Here is a 20,241-nt window from a genome sequence, read left to right as displayed (position 1 = left end):
TTTTTTTTTTTAATTTTAGAGGCGTTTATTAGATGTATTCTAAATGGGACGAATTTAGTAAAGTTTAGGAAACTGTGAAATCATAACTATGTGGAAATTAATAACATCGAATACAGTTTAAATTTAAATAAACCGCCAAAATTGATTAGTTCTACCACGTACCATCGAGGGCACTGGCATCGAAAATCCGCCATGAATAGCAACTAATTTTGATTTTCTTCTTGCTATTGGTATATGTTCTGTGGTGTGACTGGGAATATGGGAATGGGCTAATCGACCAAATTTGATATTTCTATCTATCGAAAAGATATATAAAATAACCTCACAATATATCCCCTAATTTCCTGTAGGCATTTATTTCCTAACAAAGTGTTCGACGCCAGATTTCCACTTGTGAATGCCCACAGTATATTTTCTATAAGTATAAATTTTCTTGCGTGATTTTCAGCTACGTGTAATGTATATCCTAGATCTTCTGTTTAAAAAGAAAATCAATAAAGCCTCATGACGAGAATATTTCTAGCGTAAAAAGAATCCTTACGAATGTGGAAAATGAGAACAGAGGACATATCATGTAATGTGGTATATAGAATCTCCTTTATTGATTTTTCAATGGATACGTGCCTCTATGGTGTATATTTGTATATTTATATTTGTATTAAAACTTTGAATGTACCAAATTTTGAATGTACTACGTCCAGTAAACAATAAAATATCAAATTGACATTTCAGTTTTCTTTGTGACATAAAGACTTATATTTTTGTAAACAGTACAGAAATCAATAACACTTGGAAAAAATATTCTTTAATGTACAATAAATAGTTTTGATTTTCGTGAATGTTTGGTTTCAAGTAGATCCCCAACAGTAATCTGATAGCATCTGAACTTTTTTCCCTTGATAGCGCTTTTCTATTGAGGAAATGTCCTGATGAAATCTTTTTCCTTGTTCATCACTCACAGACCCGAATTCTCGGGGTAGCAATCCAAATGAGAGTACAGTATTACATATTATATCCCAAAGCTTTGTCTGAAATTATAAGTCTTCATTTTCCGCTCAATAGTTTCCTAGAAAATTTTGGACAATATTCACAAAACATCCCCAAACGACTGACTTGTTCCTTTCCTTGAAAGTTTGTATCCTTCAATAGTTCTCGTATTTGTGGTCCAATAATTATTCCCTCTTCAATTTTTGTCCATCACAAAATATTTTATCAGCTTCAACGGTAGTAGAAAGATGTCTTCAGGGTTCGCTAAAGGATCATTTAAAATATTCTTTTGCTCTGGAGTAAGTTGTTGGGCCACACTTTCTTTGTGAAGTGACTTTGTGTTTGGACGACTTGGTTGTGACGCCTTTTGTTTCAATCAAACAAAATAAAAATCACTTACATGATCTTTTGGTTCCGTTCAAATCATTGGTATACCAAAAGGCAAATGTCTGGATTCTTGCTTAGCCCAACCTAATAGGAATCTTCACCCGTTACGTAACATATATGTGGAGCCCGGGATTTATCTTGATGGTGCCCAGGAAAACGATAATGGCACTTTTCAATCAATGGCGTAAATTTTCGATACTAAGATGCAAGAGTTGATTCTCCACACACATAACAAGAATTCTTCAGGTTATTAGAACATTTTCGCAGCATATTTACAATATATCACAAAAACACTGGATTTTAGTGAAACAAAATGATAATAATTCGATCTACTGGCAAGCCAAAAGATCTAGGATCGATTATGGGTCCATTCATCCATCCAATAAAGGACTTATCATGTAATGTGGCATATAGAATCTCCTTTATTGATTTTTCAATGGATACGTGCAATCCATCCAGCTCTAGGATCGATTATGAGTCCATTCATCCATCCAATAAAGGACTTATCATGTAATGTGACATATAGAATCTCCTTTATTGATTTTTCAATGGATACGTGCTATCCATCCAGCTCTAGGATCGATTATGAGTCCATTCATCCATCCAATAAAGGACTTATCATGTAATGTGGCATATAGAATCTCCTTTATTGATTTTTCAATGGATACGATACGATAATATCTATAAGTATCTGTAGTTAATGAATATGCGAAATAAAAATAATATTTTTTCAACGAGAGTACATCAAAACAAATAAAAATCCTCACAATCTTCATGTGACGAACACACTGTTCAACAGTGTTATTTATTTGTTCAAAGTTTATTAAATAAGAAAAATTTTGTTCAATATCATGTTACAGACATTTCCATTACTAACTGCATACAAATAGAATTTGTTCATAATGGTTTTGGTAATAATTTGTGGGATTAACTTACTTGAACTCTAGATTCCGGTAAATTAATTTTCAAGGCCACTTCTTCTCTCATAAATATATCCGGATATCGCGTTTTTCCGAACAACGCTTCTAATATATCTAATTGAGCTCTTGTAAATGTTGTTCTTTCTCTCCGTTGCTTCCTTTGGTTACCTGAAATAAATAATTAATAACACGTTGAGCCCCAATCAAAATTTATGAACCTTTCTCTGGGCCCAAAAAATTTTTTTGTGTGCGGTTCATAGGCAAACTTTCCCCAGGTCACAGATCGTGAGGTTTTCATCTTCTATACATCTATCTGATAAAAAATTTATTATAACACTTTTTTGAGAAGACGTTGATGTTGTATAGGAAAATGGGTATTGAGCATTTCTATGGTACAGCATTGGTAAATTCCCATATTCTTCATAAAAGAAAAAAAAACGCCAAAAAAACCCATTGCCTAGTGAAGAATGAAGGTCAAAAGGTGAGATTATATGATGTAGGGTGAAGTGAAAAAAAATTGTTCTGAAATCCAAAATAAAAAAAATGATTACTTGTTTTGGAAAACCACAAAACAAAATCAATTGAACCAAGGGTAGGATAATGTTCCAAAGACCCAAGACGATCCAACCAAACTGTAAAATACATTTAAATACGGTTCCTTGGGGCGTTGGGGAGGTTTGGAATGAAATATGTCGTACGGTCCACGGGATCGCTCTGGGTTGTAGGGAAAGTTTAATTGCGGGCCTATGGACCGCACCATGTTACGACGTGTTAAAAAACGATAATACTCTAGAATTTAATATATAATTTTAAAATTTAATACACAACAGGAAATGACAGTATTCGACACTAAAACACCAGCCGCAATTTTTTATTTTTGCATAAGAGATTCTAAGTACCATCAGCTACAATATGGGAAAATCCTAAGTGTTAAGCGAAGCTCAATTCTCTACTATGAAAGATTGGGAACCTACAGAAGTTTGAAGACGCCACGTTCATTAATATTTTTTTGGCAGCTATCAATAACGAACGTTTTCATGGAAAACTACTTCAAATCGTTATTTGATACAATACTACAATGAGTTGACTGAAGAAAATACAAAATGCGGTACTGGAAGATCCCAGACTGAAATTGAACGATCTAGCAGACGTAGTAGGCATTTCAAAAAGTGGGGTACATCACATATCAATTTTGGACTTGACATGAGAAAGTTGTGCTCAAGATGGGCGCTGCGTTTGCTCAAAATGAAACAAAAACAGTGTCGTAAAGAGGCTTCCATCGAGTGCTTGGCAATGTTTCACAGAAATAAAGCCTTTTCATAACTATGGATGAAACGTGGGTCCATCACTTCACACCCAAAACAAAGAAGGTAAAGACCGTTTCATCTGTAGATTGTCATGGCGTCGGTTTTTTGGAATGCGCGTGGGATAATTTCCATTGTTTATTTTGAAAAAGATAAAATTATCATCAGAACTTATTTCAACATTTGAACGATGAAAACGGCCGCATTTGGTTAAGAAGAAAGTTGTTGTTACATCAAGACAGTTCAACAGTTCACACTTTCGTTATTGCAATGGCCAAAATTAATTAATAAAAGGTTGAATTGATACTTCATGCACCCCATTCGCCAGATTTAGCCTCGATGGTTTGGTGGTTAAAGATTTTACAACAATGAAGAGGTGATGTCGGCAGTTAATGACTATTTTGAGGACCATAACGATTATTATCTATAAAAAGGGTATATTGAACATAGTTGTGAAAATTTTTGTGTTATCCAGGTCCTTCTAGGACCATCCTCGTAAAATTTATAGTATAAACAAGCCAACTGGACCAAGTTAAAACATCTACCTTCGATTTTTAGTCAATATTTATTTCCTTTTATGTAAATAAAGTTTTAATTATCGTTGTGTGATTAAAATTCAAGTATATAGAGATGTAATTTCCAATTTAGCTGTATTTCGTATGAGAAAAAGATAGTAGCTCCCATTTTTTGACGAAAAGTCTCCTTTAATTGGACTATTATTTCTGTTTCATTCACGTAAACCCGATATTTAAAAAGCTTGATAGAAATAAATCAGCTGTAAATAGGTCTGGACTGCATTGAGGCTATGATAATATTCCTATAACAATGAGTAAATTCTCGACAAACTAAGATAGGTTGTGCACAATTTTGCTGCATTTCTATTGTTGCAACACTTAAAATGACATAACTTTGATTGAAAACAATCTCTTAGCATTTTCCTGTATTCCGCAGAGTTAACAGTCACCAAATCGCTGCTTGTGTTTTCAAAAAGTACGGGCTAAATATGAAGATATTGCTACCAAAATCGTCACTTTTCGAGGAATTTTTTCGTGTTTTATAGTCCAAAATCTGACTTCTATAATCGACGCAAAATTGTTCGGGGTATCGCTAAAGCATCTGAACGTAAAATTGTTTGAAAATAAAGCATATTTTTCTCATGAAACGATCCATTTTGACCGAATTTCCAAGAGGTTAAGAACCACGAGAAAGAGTAGCCCCGACCTCTACTTCCACGCGGTTCCTAAGCTAGATCGGTTACTGAAGTTAAAAAAATTTATAGCTCACCCTGTATAACGTAGATCATTCAGAAAATTTTACTAAAATAATTTTTGCTGGAACTCGCTTCTAAAGCTGGCCTTGAACATAAAACGAAATCTATAATGTTCAAGTTTTTCTATATTGGAATAAACCGATAAAACCTGTTGTTACGTTAGTTAACACTACGTTACAAAATTTTGAAGTAGATATATTAAAGGAAAATAAAAAAAAAACTTTAGTTTCTTTACCTCCTGGATAACCTGTCATTGATGAATGCAGCGAGTCCACTGGTAATCCGTGTAGACCGAGTCCGGGTACAGGATAAGGTGTAGACTTTAAGTAGGCCATGCTGGAAGTGCTTCCGCCGCAACCGCTTCCAAATCCCGGAAATGATAACTCGCTTTCTGGGTTGCATCTGGAAACAAATCGGAAACATCTTGAATGATTGATTTATGGAATCCGTTACTTCCTATCTATTGCTGTTTTAAGCATATTATTATATTTCTAAATTAAATATTAAAAACATTGCAAATAACAACGACACAATTGTTCATACTACCACCACACCAACGCTTTTCGATCACCAGAGGCTAAAGGTAAACTCTCTGAAGACGATAACTTGGTTTTAGAAACTCTTGTTACACAGAGAAGTTGTGCAGTATCACCAACAGTTTTTGAAATAACAGCAAACCAATTACAACAAATAACCTGCAATAGAGAGACAAAATTGGTCTACAAAATGGCGGCAAAGGTCTCATTGATATCCAGCAGTTATGGATGGCCATCTAATAATGTCTAGACGCCCCTGAATCTCGAAGATACCAGAATTACTGATCCATAGAGATAATAGAAGACATCCTAACGAGATAAACTTGCCTCATATAGATAGGAAAACCTTTAAAGTGTGGCCGACATTGCCATCTCATTGCCATCAAAGATTAAATAACGCGAATTTCTTCTCTTCCTCAGCACTGATGCTTTTTGGAAGCAACTACTACAGTTGTTTAACGCACAGTACTCGTCCGCTACAGAAACTCGATGAGTAAAATTTATTTAGTTTTCATACCAGCAAAAAAATTATTTCGTTTTCAACAAAATTATTGAAGAATACATCACTAATTTTGAAAAAATGGAAGAAGTGGACGGAAGGGAAAGCTTGCGACTCCCCATGTATATGAAAGGGCAAAGCGGAAGATGTTGAGCGCTTAAAAGGGTCATTCCATTGTGACCTTTGTTTTATAATTTGTATGTTGGCTGCCGAATTCAATATTAATATAGAAACTGCCCGTAAATGTTTTATAATGATTTTTGGTGGAAAAATGTTAAACAAAAGAGTTGTGAGCGCATTCACCTGATGAACGGAGATGGTGATGAAAGTTGGTTCTTCCTATATGACACAGGATGCCGGTGACAGAGTAATTTGTGGATTCTCAAAAATACAGAATGTCGTGGTCGCAAATGAAGACCATATTCATTTGCTTCTACCACAAGAACGAACAATGACTGGGAGATCAACAATTTTTGGCAAGTAGAAACATTGGAACGCTTCCAAACTCTCCCTACATCCCAAATCCGAATCCTCTAAGCTTGTAAACAGAAATATGAGGAAGGTAGTGTACGAAAATGGAGCCCTGGGGTGGTAACTCTTGCGATGACTGTTTAGATTGTACCACTTTTATCGGTTGGAAATTGATGATGACCGTTTTTTTTTGGGATTGTGAACATCGATTATCTTCAAAAGGATAAAACAATGAATCACATTTCGAGTTGGTTGAGTTTTCACTATTTTTACCAGGCCTGAACCACGGCGATTCTACCTGTTTTCTAGATTTTTGTCAGACGCAGAGGTAAATACCTAATTTGAGGAGAATTACAGAGGACTATTGGAAGAGTTAAGAAGGATGCAGCATCGTTGGACTGAGTGTATAGTTAAGTGAAGGTTGAAAATAGAAATGATTATGAAAAGTTTTTAAAAAATCCTCGTATATAGTACTTGTTTATAGAACGTCGAAAAGAATTGATATTTTGATTTTGGCAGTCGTGGTCTCAATTTCTAGTTTTTGATGTTGATTTTTCTATTTAATTTAGCTTCTTCATACCATACGATGGATATCAAAGTTTGTTGTTATTTTTCAGATATAATTTTTAAATATTTCGACCATCGTTACAATTTAAGCGTTACTAAAATATTATCTGTGGAATAGTTAAAAGTTAGGGCTACATTTTCTCTTTCTTTAAGTCTGCGTCACAGCTTAAATAAACAAAGGTCGTATGAACTATCTCCAACGAGCTCAAGACAAGTCCAGTCACTCGAGAATTAAAACACTGCACCCCGCATATTAGTTGTTTAAAACGTATTTTAATCCTACATAATCCGGCAGGCCATGACAATTTCCTTTTGTGTCCTAGGATTATGTCGCAACTAACACCTTTGGGTAACTTTTCAAGAAATTTGATCCTACCATCAATGGGAATAAGGTCCAACTTTTTCTCTGTCTGCGTGTTTGTAAACGAACACCCAAATTTCGATGACAACATTCTTTTATTTTTTATTTCGAATAAGCTCTTATATATTTTTTTTATTCGGATTCTGTTATCTGGGTTTGACATGTTTTATCTAAATTTTTTTTATTCGTCTAGAAATTGAATGAAACGTTTTATAGGGATTGTCATTGTGTTATTAAGTATGGGAAACTGTCTTTTGATAACATATATCACTTAAGAATATGATGGTCTGGTCAACGTTTTAATTTATTCTGCATGTTTAAAAATCGTTTCTGAATTCAAAAATTTTTAATATTTATAAAAAGTGTTATATCTGAAATTATAAACGTCGTCCCTTAAGTGTATATTTCGAAAACTAACAAATGTTTATAAGTTAAGAAGCATATTGATTAATTTTGATTATAATAATTGGACTGAAAAATTTTTATGATTTTTCTTTAAATGGTTTATATTTATTGAATGTTAATGAACACCATAATCGTACCAAAATCTTTTTTTTTTTATCTAGAAATAGTGAAAATTGAATTAAAAGTTAATACAGAAAACTATAACAAAATCTTTTAATAAAAATAATGTTTAAACAAAAGGTAATATTTTGTATGACCCCCATTCCAGCAGCACATCTTCTTGGTATGTCTTCAACTCAATTTTCCACTAAACTTATTAAGATTTACGCCCAAAGTTATGAAAGAAAATTCCTAAATTCCTTTATGGTTTCTTGTAGCTGTTTGCTTTTATCTGTAGCTTTTTATAATTGATCCCAAGCATGCTACTAGTATGGAATTTGGAAAAAAACTTGATTACCTATTCCTTATCTACTACAATTATCAGATAATGTTTTTTTTTCAATTTAGCTCCTTCATAACATACGATAGATATCAAAGTTTGTTGCTGTTTGCTAAAAATAATATTTAAACAAAAGGTAATATATTGTATGACCTCCATTCCAGCAGCACATCTTCTTGGGATGTCATCAACTCAATTTTCCACTAAACTTATTAAGATTTACGCCCAAAGTTATGAAAGAAAATTCCTAAATTCCTTTATGGTTTCTTGTAGCTGTTTGCTTTTATCTGTAGCTTTTTATAATTGATCCCAAGCATGCTACTAGTATGGAATTTGGAAAAAAACTTGATTACCTATTCCTTATCTACTACAATTATCAGATAATGTTTTTTTTTCAATTTAGCTCCTTCATAACATACGATAGATATCAAAGTTTGTTGCTGTTTGCTAAAAATAATATTTAAACAAAAGGTAATATATTGTATGACCTCCATTCCAGCAGCACATCTTCTTGGGATGTCATCAACTCAATTTTCCACTAAACTTATTAAGATTTACGCCCAAAGTTATGAAAGAAAATTCCTAAATTCCTTTATGGTTTCTTGTAGCTGTTTACTTTTATCTGTAGCTTTTTTTAATTGATCCCAAGCATGCTACTAGTATGGAATTTGGAAAAAAACTTGATTTCCTTTTCCTTCTTTAGCACCTACAATGAAAATGAGATGGATCCACTGCTTACTACATTTTCAAAGATTCTAATAAAGAAATCTCAAAAAACCATTTTAATCTGAGGTTTATTAATTTTTTCTCTAAAGACATCTCTTATTTCCAAAAAGTTCGAATAATTCGATTAGTAGAAATATCCTTAACTACGATATTATAATTAAGTTATAAACCGTGGTTGTCATTACAAATTTGCAAAAGTGCAACGTCAAATTTCAGAGCACATGGTATCGTTTTCGAAAATTTCATGAGACAACTTGTATATTCTTCCATTGGGGTAATAATTCAATTATACCAATTTCCTATTATTTTGCTGTAGGTACTTGAAAACAAGACAATTTTCTTCAAATATCTTTCTTATTTCGTTATTTACTTAGTGTCGTTCAAGTTTTTTGCCGACCTCACGTTCAATTGGAAAAATTCAATTAAATCTCATTGTCAAAGGGGATTTTGACCCACGACCGGCGAATCCAGAGGTTGACGACTTAGTCCGCTCGGCTAAAGTACATAATTAAAGTAGTGGGATATACTAACAGTGATAAACTACTTGATCGTAGTACAAAGAAGAGTTACAAACAAAGAAACCAACATATAGATGAAGCTTAGCTAGCTGCAAATCCTATCAAAGTTATTGTGATTAAACAGCTATTACACATTTTACACATTAAGACTGGTCATTATATATAATAACAAAATAATTGCCAGCCAATGTAATAAATTCTTAATTCCGATATTTTACGTTCATATCGATATCTGATGATGGCAGATGAAATAAAAAACGTTTGTACCAAACTATCACCGTAAATATGGCAAGTAAAGGGAAAAATAATCTATTGGTCACAAATGATCAAGATTTGTCTTTAATTATAAAAGTGAAAGAATCAAAGAACAAAATTAGTAAAAAGGCCAGCAGCTGACAAGATATGATGTCGTCAAAATTGGAACATCAGAAAAACTAATCATTCCGGGTCTCATTCTCTACCATGGTCATTTTGAAGAAGCTAATCCACAATTGTCTTATTAGTATTGGACACGCTGGTAGAATCAGAATTAAGAAAGATTTGAAATTAAGATATAAAAATGTTATAGCTGAAGTCTTCATAGTTTATTGAAGCTATGTGAATCTTGTAAGGAAAAAGTTTACCTAAATCGTAAACCCGATTATCAGTAACAAGCTTAATTCAAGGTGCCAAGCTGACCTCATAGACATGCAGTCACAAGCTGACATTTAAACCGCCTAGTTTCTTGTAAAGTGATAATGGGAGTGAGTTCGAAGTGGTCAAAAAAGTCTGTGCGATGTGACCAGAATCAAAAATCGAACATGCTATGCTTCGACATTCTCAATCAAAAGGTTTTGTTGGAAGAGTGAACCAAGACGTGAAGAAAATGCCCTGTACTTGGCTGTACAGCGCTAGTTGAACCGTCTACTGTCTAAATGAAGACGAAAGTAGTTGTATGAGGAGGAGGAAATTGAGCCCAATATTACCGATCATCTGATGAATAAAGGGAAAGACATAGAAAGCGATACTACAATTTTAAACATTGATTGAACAAAATCAAATACCAAATAAGCCGACAGAAAAACCTGTAGATCATTACTCCGGATGAAAAGACAAGAAGTTTGACAATCTTCGCTAAAATATCTAGCTGCTAATACACGTCGTGGTCAAAATTCCTCAGGAAACAGAATGTATATATTAGACACTAAGCACGGGATTCTAAATCAACTTTATGAATGAAATCAGTTCACCATCTGCTCAAACAAATGCAAATCAATGCAAAACAAATCTGCAAATGTAAAAAGTCAGTATAAGTCAAAATGTCATTAGAGCCTTACTTAATAATGAATATTTTATTATATTTGTCATTAAAATCTTTACAATCTTTATTAGTTTATCCAAGTCTTCGACGATATTATATAAAATTGCTAATTAATTCTGTGTCATCTATCACTTAGTCTAAATTGATTGGAAAAGTTTGAATTGCGCTATCTTGGATATGAAGTTAATGCAAATTTAATTAGTTTAATTATTTCAAATTTTTCTTTTCTTTTAAATTTCGTTTCGTCAAAAATCAGGTGGCCTCCAATTTCCATCTTGAGGAAAAGTTAAAGTTATAATATTTACACAAAAAAATCTAACGGCGGTATATCTGGTGAATAAGCCGGTCAAAATATCAACACTTCAACTAGTATTAGGTCCTAGGTTTTGTCATTAATATGCGATCAATTTGAGTATTAGCTGTAGTTGAAGTGTCATTGTATTTTTTCATATAATACATTTACAAAATGCAAAATCATCTTGAATGGCAGCTTCGTTATACGATGAGAGACTGTTGATATTTTGATCTAAAACATATACCAAAATACGCATCTACTAATTGACAAGATAGCGTATCTGGCAATCAGCCTAATGGGCCGTCATTAATATTATCAAGGCGATCATCTTTATTCGATTGCCACCCTCTGCTTAACCCTAATAAGGCTTCAGCAGGGACAGGAACTGACATCAAAAACTCTTGATTTAAATCACATCATCGCTAATTGGCATATACGCTAGGGATCTTTGGGTATTAACTCTTCGCAAATTAAATAATGGAAAACGTCCTTTGGATTACGATGAACGAGCTTATAGGAAGATTTTTTATTGAAAGGATTAATCGACGATAAAATGATGTTAGTGTCATTTTTGTAAATATCAAAAACTAGCTTGAGTTATTGCTTTGTTATAAACCATAGAGTTAAATAGACTGCCATTTCTTCTATTCTCCCCAACAACAATTCGGAGCATTGTAAACTATAAGATATCATTTGAATTTGATGATTCAATCATTACAATTTAATCACAAATCACTGTTTAATGTAGTTAGAACAAGATTTGTGATACATGAAAAAACAAGATCGAAGTCCTGTTCTATTTATAACCCTTAGATATACAGGTGGTAGTTTTTCTCCTCAGCGATAGGAAAGCAGCAAAACACCCATTAAGATTAACGTCAACTATTAGGAGTTTTAGCTTGCCTTTCTTAAAAACGGGAACCAATTTTTCAGAAATTGAATCCAATTTAAGTGTTTCTATGCTGTTTAAATCCTTGGGAAAGCAATCATGAAGATTCGTACCATAGAAGCTTTGAAAACATATAATCGTTTTGATATTTTAGATGATTTATCACTTTCTCGATCAAATGTAACTGTTTGGACAAAACACATAACTTTTAAGATCAATATAATAAAGTTTGCATCGTACTTAATGACATCCCAACGTTTAATTCAAGTGCTAAGCCTTCTACAGCAGTCTGAAGATAACCAACTACAGCTGATGGATTTCCTCGTAAAGGAACAGCAAGATCTTCGGCGTTCGGATCGAGGAATTCGATTGGTTCAAAGTTATCAAAATGGGTTAGGTTAGGTTAGGGGCGACCCCTCCATATGCCCTCGCATTTATAAATACTTAATACAGATATCCCGACTGACCTCCATTCTTTCATAACCTTCTAAAATCATGTAATGTAATCTTTTAGCACATTTTAGGAAAAACCAACATAACTACGTCCTTCTACATTCCATTTTGGATATTTGATGACACCGCCTCCGAATAAACAAACCCAGGCAAGATGTTAGATCGATCTGTGAGTTGACTCTTTCTCGGGTTAGCGAAACAAGCGGATGTCGAGCTTATAGATCTTAGCGGAGCTACGCAGCTCTAGAAATTCGGCACGTGCAACTTTGTTTAGTTTTTCGTCTTCATCTTCTTCATCACTAATTTTGAATTTAGATTATTCTTTCATATTTGAGTGGAGATAAGCGAGAAGAACCCATAGAGCTAATGTTGAAGATAGAGATAGCGAGGTAGCTTTGAGATTTGATCGCAATGATGTTGAAATTTCGAGTGATGGAGACGGCAATAGAAGAAATTAACAAATTTTCTTTTAAATATTCCTTTCCTTTTCTTCCAATAGTGTAATGCTGGTCTCCAGGGCTGGATTAAGATATATAAGGCCCGGGGCTAAAATAATGACGGGGGCCCCTTAAGGAATTCGGAAACCCGGAAAAACTCACAAAATAATATCAATACGTTAGATTTGTGGTATCAACACATCAAAAAATACAGAATGATTTCCAAATGATGGGGCCCTCTTGGACCTGGGGCTATAGCCCCCCCAAGCCCCTAGCTTAATCCGGCCCTGCTGGTCTCTCTATCTTTAATATTGTGAATCTTTATGGAAGAAACGAGTAATGACTGTTTATTATATGATTATATTCTATGAATTTAATTTTTGTCTCACCGATAAAAATTTATTTCCGGATGAAACAAAACCCCATTGTCTCTTTCATCGGTAAAGTGGGATTAAATATTCATTTATGTACATTTTAAACTTGTCTCTTCATTTTCGCTGACTATAAAAAAACTCATTGTTTGAAATTGCAGCCTACATAAAAACAATATTTCAAAATCTCAACCAATCACTGTAATTTTATTATCGAGTACATCTTCCTGTTATTGTTTTCAGTATTAAGTCAATTATTTCTTTGGATTAATATAGAAAATAATCCACACCAGTACTTGACAATATTTATTAGATTTGGTAACAAATTTCTACGATATACTACAAAGAAAAACAAAAATTTTTCAACGTACTCTCCTTTTAGGTTCGTTTTTGGAAAATCTTTGACCATCTGTTAATTTTGGGAACAGGAAATAGTTCGGTGGGGCTAAATCTGGCGAATACGGTGCATGAGGTAGCATTCAAACTTTAATTCAACAATTTTTGACATTGCTATAACGAAAGTGTGAGTTGGTGCATTGTCTTGATGAAACAACGTTTTCTTCTTAACCAAATGCGGCCTTTTTTGCTTGATTTCTTTTCTCAAATGTTGCATAATACTCGCCGTTAATGTAAGTTAATGAAAATTATCTCACGCGCATCCCAAAAAACCGACGCCTGCAGATAAAACGGTCTTTGCATTCTTTGGAGGCGGTTCTCCCTTTTCAGTCTATTATTTCGGTTGTTTTTTTTTGTTTCTGGTGTGAAATGATGGACCCACGTTCCATTCATGTTATGAAACATTCGATGGAACATCTTCACGACGCTGTTTTTTCCAATTGTGAGCAAACGCGACACCCATCTCGCGCACAGCTTTCTCATGTCCAAATTTTCATTTAATATGGCCTTTTGGAAATGCCACTTTCAGTCGAAGATCATTCAGTACCTCTTCATGGATTTTCTCTTATACTTTTGATAATCTGGTTCAACTTTTATATTGGTTGGACTAAAGCCTTCCAAATAAAAGTATAGTATCATATAACGATGTCCAATTTTTTCCATGTTTACCAAATTCACTATTGATGGCTGTCAAACAAATACTAAACGACGTCTAATACATTAGTATTGTTCAAGCAGCCACCATCATCTTTAGGTCAGACCAGGTTTTTTTGGGACCATCCTCCTAGACGCATTTAGATGTCTTTTCATTGAACTTAAAACCTTTAATTTTGACTGCATCATTAAAAATGTAAATTACGTTTCAGTATCACATATTTACTTTTTCTGTTTTTTTATTGTCAGTTCTTGAAAAAATTATAATCTTGAAACAATAAAATCTCGTTCTATGAATTTATTTCATCCCCTTCGAAAAAAAAGATGTAATTTGTCGTTGTCGACTAAGAAACCCATAACAGAAGGGAGAGACAACCAATAAGGGTGAGCAGTCATTTGTTGTTATCTCAAGACTACAGAAGCAAAGGCAAAATAACCGTGATGGCCATCAAGGGACTTGAGTGCAAACAGTGATAAGAACCGTAAGGGCTGAAGTGCTACCGCTAAAATTAGGGTAGCCCTTCAATCACACCAAAATACTAGACAACTCTATTAGTAGAACATCGAGTTTCTGTGTTTATTGTTTTTGGATTGAGAAATTTGTGCTCTAAGGGATAGTTTTACAATTAAAAAAAAAAAAAAAGGTTTTGAGAGCAAATTCTTTCTAGTTTATAACTTTTAGGTTATATAGATACTATAAAAGCCTCGACAAATGGTTCAGTTTGTTGAGATAGGATATTAGAAAATTACTAAAAATTACTTTACAGGATGTGTAAAAATTATCATAAATTTGTAATTTTATACTCTAGAAAATTGAAAAATCATCCGATTTCGATGATTTTTTTTAAATCTTTGTTTTTACGGCGGATTTATGAAAACAATTATGGGATTAAGAAAAAAATTAAAATTTAAATTGGTTTCATTGCTTAAAACGTTCTTGAAAATGCACTCATTCGAGTATAATTGTTGTTATATTCTCTTTCATAATCTACACAAAAAAACAAACAAATTTATAGAAAATTTATACAAAAATGATGATTTATCTTGTTTTCATAATTAAAAATAATAACAATTTCTCTTGAAAATGACCTTTTCTCATATATAATCGTTTTTTATTAGGTAATCATTAAATTTTTTTAATTTCTTATTTCTTAAACCTTTTGAAATGTTTACGTTTCTAGATCTTCTTGATTTTAGATCTCTTCTATTTCAAAATTAATTTTTTTAAATAATGTTTGAAAAATAGATAAAATTGTCGTTTCGACTTTTCTTTGAGTCTTTATCAAAAATCGAAACGTCAATTATAACTATTTTTCAAAAATTATTTAAAAAAAACTAATTTTGAAACAGAAGAAACCTAAAATCAAGAAGATTTAGAAACGTGATTATTAAAATTATAAAAATTTTCTTAAAAGTTAACTTTGAAAAATTGAAAATTTTCACCATTAAAAAAATGTTATCTCACTGAGGTTGACTGTTTGAGATAAAAAATGAATAAAAAAACATTTTTCCTTTTTTTATTTACAAAATATTGTTTATCTGTGTAGATTAACACAAAAAAATTATATGAACTGCAAAGAATTACGTTTATGGTGATATTTAAAATCATAAAGCTATATGAAATTTCCAGGTGAGATGTTTCCCATAATTTTTTTCGTAAATTCACCATAAAAATGAAGATTTTTAAGAAAACTTCATCAAAATCGAACCACACATCAGAAATGAGTGGATAGAAGACGCTAACTTACCTCGGTAAGAATGGACATCAGTTTGAAATTACTTAATACATTTTTCAAATATTTGATTATATTTTTGAAAAACTTGGTTGCCCTCCGGTTGCAATAGTCGATAGCTAACTAGATCTAAATTTGATCCTATTGATTTTAACATCAATCAAAACCGTCAAAAACGTGAAAAAAATTTTCGTGCGATAATTTTTGACGTGGATGAAACCAACAGCTTCGACTTTAGGTAATGGAGCATCATCTCGAACCACCGTGTTCTATACCACGACATCATGTCAAACAAAACAGTCCAAATATCTAATTGATGTTTCATTCGACGTACAGTACTTCGCTTAGTACCTAATGAGTTCTAATTTCCACAGATCAAAAATACATTGCGAGCTAAACATTTTTCTACACCTGAAGAAGCGATTGATGCATTTAAACCATTTATTTATTGATTATTTGTTTATTGACTGCTACCAACGCCAATGTCATCATCAATCACCAATCATCAGTTTGACATACATATATTTCCATTTCCATATTTCGTATGACTGAGTGAACTGTCTGAAACCGGTTTCTAAATCCTTTAAAAATCTGCGAAATCAGAATTTGCACGACGATTGTCTAAGAACTATTTCAAACCAAGAAAAACGATTTAGTTCCTTTGTATATCTCAAATAAAATAAAATGTTTTTTCCCGAATGCTATTACGGTAATTAAAATTTTTTCTTTAACCTGGTGAATGAATAATAGTAAAGGTAAAACACCCTCATATGAAGAAGTCTTATCGTTATTCCAATTGATATATCGATCATTAGAGCAAACAAACACAGACACGTGTGGATGTTTGATCTGGTATCATCAATGGAAACAACAACGAGCTTTTATCGGTTAGGTACCGTTTGCCGTTAACTAGACAAACCCCCGTCCGCGAACCTTTATCTGCGAGATTTTGCATAATAGTCAGAAAAATATAAATCGGCTTAAGGGCTTAAATTGGATGGGGGAGCTATAGTTGTTTCAGATTTATTAATTGGTGAATAAATCAACAGAGAAAGATTGGTATAAAGAGAAAAATGATACCGTAAATAAATTAGTTGTTTGGTTGAAAATAGCTTTTGCTATTAATTTGATTATCGCTGATTTCATTTATACAATTTCTCTAAACTGGTATATAATTTACGAGTGGATAAAAAATGTCAAACGGGTCCGTTCGTCCTTGCTCGCTTGCGCATGCTCTGGAACGTAACGTCGTCTGCGCGGTCAACACTTGTCAAATGTCAAACGCCCCAGGTAGAAACTTTGTATGTATAATATTACTTAACTAAAATATAATTTTTTATAACCTCAAAGTAGAATAAAGAAGAATTAGAATTATTTATTATGGAAAGTGGGAATTAAGAGGAATTGAAGACTGGATTATTTAATTGTCCTGAGTGTCATCGGAAGTTCGTCAGCAAGACTAATTTAACTAGGCATTGCAATGAAGTGCATTCTAAAATGGACATTAACTCACAAATTTATGCCTACTTTATCAGGAATGTTTAACTCGTTCTATAGCAATTTAATTAGACATAAAACATAAAGGAAAATCTGAAACATGTTTAGAGTAAGTTTAATCATGCAAATATTTATTTTTATCACAAATGGACAACAAGTTCTGCATTATTTTAATTCATGCAAATGTTTACATCTAATTTATTTTGGCTTGTAACTAATTTACTTCAATTTTATAACTAATTCTTTCTGATTTATAACCAATTTTACTTGTATTTTGTAACTAAATTATTCTGATTTTTAAGTAATTTCTGTTAAATGTTATGTTTGTATGTATTACAGATTTCTATGTACATATACAAATTCAATATCTAATTAATAAATACAAATTTTCCAAATCTATTTTCGTGGTTAATGCTGAGTTGTGTGAAAATATTTAGTTTTCGAATATTTTCGTATGTAAATTTTCATTCAAGGGCTATACTACTTTAATGACAGTCTAGAAAAATAGTTACGTTAAGGAAAAGTTATTTGTTGTAAAAATTTATACAATCTGAATTAAAAAAAAAATAGTAATATACACAAATTTCTTTATTTAATACTTTACTTTATAATTCCAAAACTAACAAATGAATATAAATCCAATTTATTGTAAGGGAATGTTGTCAATGTGTTAGTAATATCAAAACAGTTTGAATTGATTTTAGAAAAAAATAGTGCATAGAACAAAAGTCCATCCAAATTTTATCGAAAAAATTTTCTGATTAAATATCAATTTTTGATATCGACATTTTAATGAAACAAAATTAATCACCAACTAATTCAAATTGTAATCGAAGGATGTTATTGTAAATTAATATCAAAATCAAACTGAATAATATACAAAAAATAGATGAGAACAAAGCTATATTTGAAGTTTTTTCGAATAAATTTCAATTTCATGAAATGTTTTGATCAATAAAAATAATATTCTACCAATGAACAAACACTATTTCAAAAGTACCCGCCGAGACGCAGCGCACGCGCAAAGCGAACAAGGAGGAACGGACCCGTTTGACATTTTTTATCCACTCGTTATAATTTCGATGCAGTAACTACTTTGGTTTAACAACATAATAAGGATTATTCATTACATGGTATCAATTAGATTTATCAAAATTTTTCATTGAAATGCCAAAATATAATTGGTTTATTCTCAGGAAAGCATCCATATCTATTTTTTCGCAAAAAATTTGCAATATATGATGGAATGAAGAATTTATGAAAATGTGGAAATTATAATGCATACTAAGCAAAACTTTAAAGAATGGGACGTTCAACAGGAAAAGTCATACCACGGGTACCAGGAACGACTCTTCCAATTTAATCTCATCAATTTCTGAAATGAAGAACGACATTTAGGTTAGTATTGACGAGAAGATCAATCAACCATGAAAGACGATATGCCTGTCAGCTTTAAAGAAGATATTCCAACTCTGAACAATGATATTTTTGTCAATATATCAAGATATTTCGACTATGAAGATCATTGACGCTGACGTCGAAAATAAAGAATGCGATGACAACGATGAAAAATCAGTTAAACGAGAAAATCAAAAAGTCGAAGAAAAAGATGGTAGATTTAAGAACAAAAGACATTCCAATAGAAGAGAAGTAATATACAAGCACAACTCAAAACAGAAGAGATAAGGCCTCAACGTTCGACGGCAAGACGTATTGGACCAATTACCTTAAGCAATATAAGGCAACTGCTAGAGTTAACGATTAATTAGGAAAAATATGAAAGACGCTGCGCGAATTCGCCCAACTTTTAAATTCCACTGGATGGGGCCGGCCTAAGGACCCATTTCGCGACTTCGTAATACTATTTTATTTAGTGGAAGTTCGTTCTAATACTCTTTCCTACCTTTTCAAAAAGTTTATCACAAAGTTAGTGCGGGTATAGCTGTTAATTATCCATTGTTTCATTATAATGATGATTCAATCTAATATCGAAGACAACACAACCACTGCTGACCAAAATAATATACCTGTAAGATTGTTAAAACGATTGATTAACCGAAAATTTTGACAAGTATGCCTCTTGAATTGAAATCATTATTTTCAGTTACTATTCATTACACTGTTTATCAAGTGTAGATAGCAACAAAACTTCGACCATAGTTATCTCGTTTTTAGAAAAGTTGATTTAACGAGCTTCGACACATTCGTTGCAAATTCGAAAAGTTAAATATGGGATTTCGATAAATCGTTTCTCATCTATATTAATAGATATTCAAATGGTACGCTGGAATTTCCGTTGGAGATATTCATACACTGTTTACACCAATATTAACGATTACTATGTCTTACGAACGTTTCGATAATCAAGTTATCGTCTTCAAAGACTGTATGTAATATGACTAAAATGTAATGATTAGACATTCCTGTTTTATATAAAATTTTCCCATCAATAAACCTTCTCTCGCGAAAATTAATTCCAGCGGGAAAAAACTCCTTGGCGGAAATCTTTCTTAACTGCTAAACTATTGAGTGGGCTGTAAAGAATTGGCCCTTTGTCCGTATATAACTAGCTTTTACATCTAGCAATTTCAATGGTTTCAAATGCATTTATTTATGCAACAAATTATTATTTAACCATATTTCAAATGAGCTATGTGCTCTTAAAACCGGACAATAACGGATCTCTTAGTCTGCCCAATATACGTTCCGTCACAATCACCACAGCTAATTTCATACACATCACTCAGAAGACGATAATTTGGTTATCAGTAGACAATATTTAATATTTATTTAAAAATATAGTAAATTACTAAAAACTCTTCGACG

At 32.5% G+C, this 20,241-nt stretch overlaps 1 protein-coding gene across 2 annotated transcripts in view; it reads right to left on the bottom strand.

Moving 5' to 3' along the window:
- The window catches only part of LOC130441418 (homeobox protein OTX2-A-like), a 51,451-nt gene that overhangs the window by 11,952 nt on the left and 19,258 nt on the right, over positions 1-20,241 (bottom strand). For both annotated transcript variants that reach the window (XM_056775096.1, XM_056775097.1), the window contains exons 3-4: positions 5,104-5,270; positions 2,311-2,462 (exon numbers count right to left, since the gene is read on the bottom strand). In XM_056775096.1, the coding sequence (XP_056631074.1) occupies positions 2,311-2,462; positions 5,104-5,270 (319 nt within the window). The remainder of the gene's footprint in view (positions 1-2,310; positions 2,463-5,103; positions 5,271-20,241) is intronic.

Source organism: Diorhabda sublineata, chromosome 3, assembly GCF_026230105.1.
Source record: "Diorhabda sublineata isolate icDioSubl1.1 chromosome 3, icDioSubl1.1, whole genome shotgun sequence".
Lineage (NCBI taxonomy): Eukaryota > Metazoa > Arthropoda > Insecta > Coleoptera > Chrysomelidae > Diorhabda > Diorhabda sublineata.
The sequence above is the reverse complement of the archived record's forward strand: the minus strand, read 5'-3'. Positions and strand labels throughout refer to the sequence as shown.